Source organism: Parasteatoda tepidariorum, chromosome 2 (genome assembly GCF_043381705.1).
Source record: "Parasteatoda tepidariorum isolate YZ-2023 chromosome 2, CAS_Ptep_4.0, whole genome shotgun sequence".
NCBI classification, from domain to species: domain Eukaryota; kingdom Metazoa; phylum Arthropoda; class Arachnida; order Araneae; family Theridiidae; genus Parasteatoda; species Parasteatoda tepidariorum.
This window is the reverse complement of record NC_092205.1, coordinates 31441990-31452994: the sequence shown is the minus strand read 5'-3', so window position 1 is coordinate 31452994 and position 11005 is coordinate 31441990. Positions and strand designations below refer to the sequence as shown.

At 28.8% G+C, this 11005-nt stretch overlaps 2 protein-coding genes across 3 annotated transcripts in view; both read left to right on the top strand.

Moving 5' to 3' along the window:
• The window catches only part of LOC107452573 (L-xylulose reductase), a 30601-nt gene that overhangs the window by 13738 nt on the left and 5858 nt on the right, over nucleotides 1-11005 (top strand). The gene's annotated exons all lie outside the window — the stretch shown is intronic.
• On the top strand, nucleotides 5734-10816 carry LOC139424784 (L-xylulose reductase-like). Its single transcript, XM_043055117.2, has 5 exons — nucleotides 5734-5897; nucleotides 8834-8931; nucleotides 9077-9231; nucleotides 10021-10063; nucleotides 10610-10816. Exons 1-5 carry the CDS (start codon nucleotides 5846-5848, stop codon nucleotides 10799-10801), a joined length of 540 nt encoding a protein of 179 aa, XP_042911051.1. The 5' UTR covers nucleotides 5734-5845; the 3' UTR covers nucleotides 10802-10816.

Genomic DNA, 11005 nt, shown 5'->3' with positions numbered 1-11005 from the left:
ATATAGTTTTTACAGTAACGTAAACGGCGTACTTAAAAGATAACTTATTTAAAATATACTATTTTATTAGAGTTTCAAAAAGGAAACAATCTTGATGTAAAACAGGAATACTTCAGTCAGGATCAAATCAAACAAACAATGAAATTTTGAGCTTTATATTGAGATTAATATTCTTTTACTATAAATACTTGTGATGATCACGTAGTTACTTTCCTTTGGATTGTCATTATTTTTAAAAACTGATTTGCTGATATGCGTAAAAGGAAATGTTTGTAAGGGCGTGAGTCTCATTCTTTCTATATTTCAACCATAACTTCTTGCTTTCATAATGACGTTTGTTTTACTTAAATATTCTATTGTTTTTGGCGTAGTGTGTCAACTTCTTGTACCGCATACATAAATATTTAGTGCAATTACATTAATACATGAGAAACACAATTGGTTTCAAGCTATTTGTGTTTAAGAATATTTTAAAGATTTATTATAAATGTTGTTTAAAATATGTTCTTCATTCCTTTTTTAGAAGTGGATGATATTGCTTACCCCATACTATTTTTGCTGAGTGAATATGCATCCCTGATTAGTGGGATAACATTGCCTATTGATGGAGGACTTACAAATATTTTTTAGCTAAAATTAATTAATGTTTTCGTGATATTCATGTCATACGTTGTTAACTATGACGTTCAAACTACTGATTAATACTCTTTTAAACTAATGAACTTTGAAAGTTATTTTTGTTATTTTATATAGTAGTATTGATTACTATAGCAAATAAAATTTCAATTTAAATATAATATAGTTCTATACAAAACGTACTTACAGATTTATTAAAAATGAAAGAATGAAAGGCATTTCTTGCATAAAACTATGTTTTATTTGAGATTAATTGTTTGAATGAAAATGTTTGATTTAAAAAGTGCTTACTTCCTTACAATAAATTTCATATGACTAAAAATGTATTATTTTTGATCAAAAAAGATGAATAATTATGACTTACAATTTGATTGATTAAATGAATGTTATTACCTGTTAAGAGTTTTGTATGTACTGTTGTATCTGTTTATTTTTTGCACAGAATTATTTTAAATATTTAAAACAAATTATCTCAAAAAATAGTATTATGATGCGACAAGGAAACTGGAACTTTATTGCTTGAAAACAGTAACTGGGACAATTGAGAGAGCGTCTCACTAGCTTTGTCTGTTTTTTATTTTGCGCAGTGTACATCAAAAAATATCGGAACACATTAGACATAAAATTATGCAAATTTACGGAGATAAAAGTACAGATTCTTAAGCTCTTGAACAGATGGTTCATAAGATTTGGCGTCACTGTACGATGGCTTTTCAGCATTGGAAAGTAATGATCAGTCCCAATGCTGGTAAAAACACAACATACTTTTTATTGCATTTTTTTTAAAACTTTTATGTATTCTTTGAAAAAGCAAAAAAGTTTGGTTCCAGCAGATTTTAAAGGTAGCAAAATTCTATAAATATTAAAAAGATATATTTGTTACTTATGTCTTTTTAATATATAATTTTAAAGCTTACATTATTTAATCATTTTTAATGCTATTCTATAGCAATGCTATATATTCAATGCTGTTCTATTCATTATTATATCATTTTCATCTAGATCATTATAGCTTGTATTTGAAATCAAACAATAAGAGTTATATAAAATGAACATGAATTCTATTTTTACATATAATAGAAATCTATGGCATTTTACCATTGAAAAAAAATTATTTTAATATTTTCTAGTATATACATTAGATAAAAAGTAATTGTTTAAATAATCAGTGTCAATAGTGTTTCTTTCGTAATTTGAAGTGATTTAAGTGAAGAATACGTATTATATAATTTTAAAAGAATAGACTGAATTTGAAATAAAATTTACATATTTTATCATGAAAGAAGGAATTTTCAATTTAACAGTCTTCTACACTATAGGAATACATAATATATTGTAATAATATATTTTTCGAATAAAATATTTTCCATTTCTCATGTAAAATATATTTTTCATATATGATACACTTTTCGCCACAATACTTGAGCACAACTTATAAATAAAAGAAAAATTTTTAAAAAGTGTTATTTATAATATTCCAATAAAATTACTTGATCTTCTGCGATTCTAATTCTTTAATGAAGTTTAATGACCAACTTCTTTTAATTAAGAAACAGAAAATATTCATTCATACTAAACCTTTTGATTAACTTAGAACTCAGTAATATTTTCATAGAATGCTATTTATTAGTATTCATTGTTGCATTTGCTTATTTTCTTAATTTCATCTTAGTTGTGAATGTAGTTTTTTTAATATGAATAAGAACACAAACGTTTTAGATTCTAGTGATCATTTGTCTATTAACGTTTCTTGTCTATTTGTCTATTTGTCTTGAAATCTCTTTTGCTTTTGAATGCAATGTTTAGTAGACAATTGTCAAATGTTACGATAGATAGAGAAGTTGAATTACACAAAATATAAAATTGAGGAAAGAATAAGATTGTTAGAATTGTTACAGTCATACGAATGGCATTAAATAACAATTTAAATTAATTTGGCAGAAAAGTTTTATGTTTTGAAATGATTTCTTGAAAATGTTTACCATTTTCTTAGACACTGAAATGACTGATAGTAAGTCAAAGAAGGTGAGGAAGATGAAAAATATTATGTCAAGTAAGCAGAATATTGTCGCCTGTACCAAAGTGTATCTCGCACTTTGTTGGTGATAAAATATAATCAGCTTGTACGTATCCCAAAGTAATATAGTTCTTGCACAAGTCACTCTATTTTAGATTATGTTGGGTAAGAATTGTTGCTTTTACATTAACATTCTAACTTAGCATTTATTACTTTTCGCAGTTTATTTGTATGTATTTAGCCTTAATGCTATTTTATAATGCAAGTAAACAAAAATTTATGGTCCATTTTAAAGATATTAGATTACATTTCGAAATTAAATTTCTGATGCAAATTTCATTTAAAAAAGTTTTATGCTATCGATTAAAAGCCATGATAGGTATCTTTTCCTTCAATACGAAGAAACGCATCTATCATAATTACCATATTACTCATTATACTTTATTATGTTTTTAATACTTAGCGATAGAACGCAGAATACATCACTCACGAAAACGGATTATATGGTTGAATCCGTTTTATTTTCTACTGTCTTCAAACATTGTACAGGTCTGCAACGTATTTTTACATTCGAAGACCGATTTAGATAAAACCTAAGTGTTGATTTTTTTAATTTTCAGAAGAGAAATACTGAAATTTCCCTTCTTACAGAGAAGAAAAAAAAACTTTAATGAAATCTTTACGGGATTCTGAGCATCATTTATATTTTTGTCCCTTACTGATTCATTTTTTTCCTAGAGAACGCTAAGGAATGAATAAAAATGGAATATACCAACGAAATAAATAAAAGTTATGTTCTGAAGAAGTATGTTACTTTCGTAGACAAATTTATCTTAAATATTGAAACTGATAGAATTATTTTCACTACTTAAAGAAATAAGGTTTCTGAAACGTAGTGCGTTTTTATTTATTTTTTCAATTTACCCTTAATTTTTAATAGATAGATTGATTGATAATACTTATAATGAAATTTACGTTTTGTGATTGGATTATTTATTATTCATTGGGATAGAGGCAATAAAAAGGGAAAACAGAAATTTGAAAAATCAATTCGTGCCATCAAAAGTTTCAAAAAATAAACTATATGAAAGGATATTTGCTTCGATCGGAAACTGACGTTAGTTTTTGGAGCTGGAAAAGGTAAGTGATTTAAAATTGAAGAAGAATATTTTTGTTAAATCTTTTATTATTTAGTGATTTTTTATTTTTGGTAAGGAAAAAAAGTAGTTTAACTTCAGTATTATCAATGACACCCACACATGTGACTTATAACGTCAGTGTCAGTTGTACGTTTATAAACAAAATGGTGTGTTAAAGTAGAGCTAAGTTTCTCCACATAAGTGAAAATGCTAATCAAAGTAAAATTAGTTGAGTACAGCACCATGTCGCATATCGAATTTCTTGAAACATAATTTTTTCTCGTCTACGTCTTAAACTCAACTTAAATTTAACATTTGTTTAGGTCTTTTAATGTAATCATGATATATTTATGCCTTGTGCACCTGGTAACTTCGATGCATAATTAGTTTGTTTAAGTTCTACAAGATATGTCTTTGGGTTTAGTAAGAAGTATATAGTGAAATAATTGAACTTGATTGAAATAAAATGAAACTACAGTGAAATGATTGACTTGAATAATTGATGTGTCATTTAAGAGAATTGATGCATCATGGGCTTGGCTTACTCGAAATAGAATGGAAAGAACAGTTTCTGACATAAACAATTGCCACAATTCAACAACTAATCATAAATTTACGCATTTTTTTAAAAGTACACTCGCAGGAAAAATTCATCCCATGCTGAACAATACTACGGTATGATTTCGCTACAACCTTAATAAGTTAAAAATGTCTACCATGTCTCTGTTCAACTTGAAACATGTTACAATTTTGGCTTGGTCTTAGTATAGGTTACACGGTGGATTTGGTGACATAGGCGATGTTTGGAACGGCAATAAAGTTTCCTACCTGTAACTTAAAATTTGGCGAGATTGCGATTGGCATGATGTGGGTCATTGCTTTTTAGCCATTTTGAATTTTAGAATCCGGGTTATGATTTTGCAGTTGAGCTTGTTCATGCATTTGTCATTTTCAAGTTATGCATTTCTATGTTTTTTGCCAACACCAATTCCAGTAAAAACATCCTATGGTGTTGGTAATAGTTTGGCGACAAGCGTCAAGGCGTCATTTCGGCGTTGGCGAAGTTTTTCAAAATCGCACCAAGCATGCAACATGTACTAGGATTTTACCTCAAGTTTAAGAAGTACGATAATCTGATTCTATTTGAAACATTTTAAGATTGCAGCAAATTTTAACAGCATTACGATTCACCGTGCCTGAAAATTTTACTAACCTAATTAATCGATTCATTCCAAACGAGAATTTTTAAATTTTTGATATTTAAAAAAAAAAAAATGTAACTGCGTACCGGCGCTCAGGGTAGGGTGCTGGTCATTTCAAAATAATATCCATTTTTACAGGAACATGTTGCAGAACAAAAAGAAAATCTGATATATCGTAATATTTACAGTAATAATTACCATAAAATCCCTGAATCACTCTAATAAAATAAAAATTACTATTATAATTACAGTATAATATTTTACAGTAAAAAGGGATTTTACGAAAAAATGGATTTTACGGATGATGCGATCAAAGTACTTGCACTTCATATAATATTTTTATAAAGAATTTTGTACAGTGTTTCAAAAAAAAAAGAAGAAAATTTCTATTATTCTAAGTTATATATTTTTTATTTCACTTGCATTAAAATTTATTGCATATGCATATAGATATTATTTTGAGGGAAATATTTCAAAATTTTGAAGAAAAAAATTATTATTCAATATTTTTAACAGTTCTTAAAGTTTTTACACATACAGTATTGTAACGTTTCTCACATAAATGTTCAAAAGCATTTAAATTTTAAAGTTGCATTATTTAATCATTGCAGTTTCTTGCATAGTCATTCCTTCAAAAAATACTTGCACTCTTTATCTCAAGATAAAACATTCAATGAGGAACAATATCTTTACGGTCTGAAATGTTTTTTTCTTTATCATACACAATAAAAGATAAGACATTGACGATTTTTAAGTACTCCCATTTCTCGAATATTTGTTTAAAAGGGTCACAACCTGACTAAACTGTAAAATAGTAGTTTTACTTCAAAGAAAAATAAATAAAAGAAAATATGAATATCCAATTCGATGGTAAAAGAGCTCTAGTTACAGGAGCAGGAAAAGGTAATAGAATGTTTATTGAAAATTGCGTTGATTTTATAAATTTTTTTACTGTCTTATTTCATACTTTAGAAATCTTTTAAAATAATTTGTAAACTATGCCTAGCAAAGCACTATGAATGGCATTTTTAAAATTAATTCCTTGGCATAAATAAAAATGAAGGATTTGAGTAAAATATCAAAAATATTTTTTTTAAAATTCAATGTCTCTAATGTATTCTGGGTAGGGTTTTTTTGTGCGAAATAATTAATCCAATAAAAACTATTTTTTCTCAACTACTTTGCATTGGTTTATTAAGGTAAAAAGTTCACGTATTAGGTTAAATAGTTAAATGTTGCCGCTTAGACCACATATTGCATCGTACCGCAAATTTTCAGTTTCAAAGGGCAATAGATTACACATAAAAGTCGTAGTAAAACTTTACACATGGTGTAGGAATACTCAAAAAGTATATTTCAAAAAAAATTAAGGCCATTTTTAAATAATAAATCAATATCTTTTCCTTTTAAGTGTTTAGTTTGAGAACTATTTTAATTCTGGCTTAGTATTCTTTTTTTTTTTAAAAAAAACTTTACGAATAATGATTTTTTAGAATGTCTCTTAATTGGTAATTCTTACTTCTTTCGGTACCTCTTAAATTCTTTTTAAAACATATAGCTTTATCGAAATATCCCAAAAGAAAATCAAAACATGTATGCAATATTTTAAAATTTTGTGTAATTTAATGAAACTTCCCGTTTTTTTTTACTTTCTCTTATGGGTTCTTCACATGGTATATGTAAAATTACTTACACCAAGATGATTGAAGAACAAAATATTTTTGATTTTGACCGTAACAAACTAAGTTTGAAAAAAATAGTTCATCTAAATATTCAGATACGAGGATTTTAATATAGATCAATACAGGATTATTCATAATTCCCTCCGGGGTTTCGAAGCGTTATAGTAAAAAATCGAAGACGAATATGGCAAAAAAGAACATATGAAATTATTCCGAAAGTTTTGAAGTTTTAATTTAAGTAGTTGCCGGTAGATGGCAGTAACATGTACCACGGAAGCCAGTTGCAGTAAAGAAAAATGGCATTTACAGTCGGAGGGAATTATGAATAGCCCTGTATATTTGTAGCGATATGTTTTCAATGATGGATGTAGAATAATCGAGAGTATTATTCAATTAGGACAAATTAGTGGGTGACAGGAAAACTTAGCGTTCATTTATCAGTAGTAAAAGTAGTTCACTTTCAGCCTAAGAAATAATACTTGTGTAGTTCACTTTTTATAAAGGAGGAAAGATAAAGCGTGCAAAATATGACAGTTTGTCTTTTGGGGCGAATTCTGAACCAGCATGTCATTTCAATTCTTTGGTTAACGACGATAGGAAGCTCTTTGAATGAGTTAAATTTTAAATTCCTTTTTTCTATAATACGCCAAATAACTTGCAAATAATTAATAACTTTCCTCCGATTCTTTATTTTGCTTTCAAATCAATTACTAACGCCAAATACCTAATGTCCCGCAGTGGACTGATCGTTAAGACACGGTTCCCAGCAGATCACCGAAGTTAAGCATCACTGGCAACGGTCAGTGTGCGGGTGGGAGACCACTTGGATCAGTCTGCGTAGGGACCGAGGGTGTGCGGTATTGGTCCTCGTTAAACTGTGCTACCGTAAAGTGCTCGACTTCGCGTGCAGGTCGTCGGGCTACCGAAGCGGAGGCGCCACCCCCTCTGCAGAGGATCAAAATTGTGATGGCATGTCTTCGGATCATCCTCCGGGATGTTTCCCAGACCGTCGCCAATAGCCCATTTGTGCAGCTCTAATGCGACGTAAATTAACAACAACAACAGACAAATACCTAATAACATTCCTCCGATTCTCCATTTTTATTTCCCTTTGACTTTCTTGATTAAATAAAACTAAAGACATTTTAAACTGTGAAATCAGACGCAAAAATGTTTCTTTTTCTAAATAAAGAAAATAAAATCTTTTTTTTTGCTCTTTGGACTCGGTTGTCTGATCCTCAAAATATGATGAGGCATCTCTCGAAAATTTTGGACCCAAACATAAAAGAAGAAGGCAAAATTATTTAAGCTTCAAATATTGTTTTTACTCTTTGCATATTTGGACATATCGCATGAAATACATAAACGCGCAAAAGGGTTGGTACTTAAGATTGAAACTCATTTATTCAAAGGCGAGAGCATGCAAAAGCAATTTTTTATTTATTATAATAACGAGTGTTTCAGAAACATTTTAAATATGCAAATTATTTCGAAGTTTTAACCTATAATTTGAATTTGAGGAAATAACACTTTAAAATATAACTAATTTGAAGTTTTATCGTTTAGTAACTATTTGATTGCTTTCGTTTAAATTTGGGATTTGTCATTTTTAGTTACAATTAAAACTTTGAAGGAATTTTCTATAAAATGTAACTTTAATAAAATAAAAATAAAAAATTTGTGTCTAATTTCGGAACTTAAAATATCATTTGCGCAACTTAGGGTTATGCCCTCAAAGTAAACAGTTTGCATCTTAGGGATTATAAATCCGGAGGATCAAAAGTAATAGTGTACCGTTTTTTTTAATTTTCTGTATTGGATACTTGCAAGCTGCGTCAAACGTGGATAAATCTGTTTATTACGCGATTCAGCAGCTAATTACGTTTGAAACACACGCATGACATCGCTTGTAGGTATCCAATTAAAACTTAAACGAAAAAAGATTCAGCGGATAATAAACCAAACCTATGTTCAACCACCTGATTGGGCACAACCATGGAATTTTAGCGGTACTGTTCTACTCGAGTTTCAAATACCCAATTGTATGCACGTCCATGCAGTAAAAACCATTGTAGTTTTATTATCATGAAAGAATGCCAAGCATGAAAAATGTATTAAAGAACTCAAAATTCCTTTATTTCAATTGTTTTTACTAAGGTATTGGAAAAGCGGTGACTATTAGGCTGGCTGAATGTGGAGCTGAAGTTGTCGCTGTCAGCCGCACGCAATCAGATTTAGATGAATTGCAAACAATCGTAAGTGGAGTTATTTTCCATCTATAATAACCAATAAATAAATTCTAAATTGTTAAATTAGTTGTTTTTCATGAAATATTAATCGGAGCATGTTTTCTTCTTAAGTATCCTTCAAAAATAAATCAGTTTAATTAATTTGTTTCAGAACAAGAATATAAAAACGGTTTGCTTGGACGTTGGAAATTGGGAATCTACGAAATCTGCTATTGAGAGCATCGGACCTATTGACTTGTTGGTAAACAATGCCGCTATTATGAAACTTGTAAACTTTGGAAACATGACTGAGCAGGACATTGACGAGTATGATTTTCTTACATAAAGTTCTTTAATTTTTTTTCCATGAAGAATTTAATTAATGTTCGAAAATAATGTTTAAGTATTTTAATTTATAAACTATAGATTGCTTTAATTTGTGTTGAAGTATGAATTCGAATTAAACAATGAACGAGGAATTTTTTTTTTACCGTTTAGGAGACCAATAAGACGATAGTCACTAATAGCTATAGAACAATGGTCAGTAAATGCTTATAAATGAATATTTTTTAATTTTTTAAATTTTTTTTTAAATATTCTTGGTAGTTCGTAACATTACTTCTACTTCACAGCACGTATTATCTATGAATGCAAAAAAAATAAACAGTATACCGATGGGGTAATCTTTTTTATATTATTCGTAGCTCATAGGTTGCCAATCATTGCTATAGATGTTAATGAAGGCCAGATAAAAGAAGAATCTGAAAAATGGAGGAACATATTCTTCCTCACAACTTGATTTGGCTTACCTAATAGTTCAGTAAATCCAACTGCATAAAACAAAACTGATGTAAACTGTGCAACCTACGGTCTCTTATTTTTTCTCTCAGCGAAATCTATAATTTATAATCTAAGATTGATAACTTCATTTTAAACTTTGATCTACTTTCAAGTTAAGTGATTTTGAAAGAATTGGAGTTTATGAAAATAATCTGATTAACTTAATATAGTCATAAAATGTTCAAGTTATTACTATAAGGTGGAAATTATACTTATTTTGACCAAAAACGTATTTTAAAATGTTACTAATGTTTCAAATTTTTAATTGTGTTCCAGGCTCTACAGCATTAATTTAAAGGCAATTATAAATATTACTCAAGTAAGTAAACGTGATATCTTATCTCATATTTTGCATGCAAGTTAAAAAGGATATTTAAATCGCATGAGTAAATTTTTTGGAGTATTTATATTTCCAGAGTATTATTGTCAGATGAAAAGTGCTATGTTAAAACTTGAGGTTTATTCGAAGTTTTCAGTAGACAATGAAACTTAATACATTTTCTTAAGTCGTATTATAACATTAAAAGCAGAAAATTGAAAAATAAGGAATGTTTTATATGCTTTAAATTGTAGACTGAAGGACAATTGGCAAAAATAGTGAAAATGAAAAAATTAGCTTTAAATTATTGAGATATACTGAAAAAGTTAGAGCTTAAAAATATTAAAAAAAAAATTTTTAGGTTAAAGGAAAATAAAAATTTTTCAATATTTTTTTACTATGTATTGCAGAAGGAGTCCTAGAATTTTTTTTTATTTCTAAAATTAACTTAAATACTGTATAAATATTAGCGCATAGAGTTTACTTTTATGTTCAAAACCTTATAAGAATTTTATTTTAATCACTTTCAAACATTGTTGTCTTTAGATTGTTGCCAATGGCATGAAAGAGCGAGGAAAGGGAGGATCGATTGTAAATGTATCAAGCATAGGAAGTTTTAAATGTATGCCTTCTATAGGAATATATGGCTCGAGCAAAGGTGCTGTAGATCAACTAACAAGATGTATGGCAACAGAGTATGGACCTCACAATGTAAGAACTCTAGATCTGATACCATGAAAAATACTTTGGTTACATAATTAATTGCATCCATAATTCTCAGGAGAACGAAAATAATTAAGAGAAAGCTGGAAATTGATTTCAAAGCTCAATATAGATATTTGAAGTTCGTTTCTCTCGGGGGAGCTTTAGCAGAAATCTTTAAATGACAGAAAGAGGAGACGGGTCCAAAGATGCGAAGCATCAAAGGTGTTCTCCTGCAAA

Excerpts from the sequence above, each read along its gene's own strand:
- LOC139424784 (XM_043055117.2), top strand. The coding sequence starts at position 5,846 with ATGAATATCCAATTCGATGGTAAAAGAGCTCTAGTTACAGGAGCAGGA. Across the intron at positions 5,898-8,833 it reads AGTTACAGGAGCAGGAAAAG|GTATTGGAAAAGCGGTGACT; the intron begins GTAATAGAATGT and ends GTTTTTACTAAG. Across the intron at positions 10,064-10,609 it reads CAATTATAAATATTACTCAA|ATTGTTGCCAATGGCATGAA; the intron begins GTAAGTAAACGT and ends TGTTGTCTTTAG.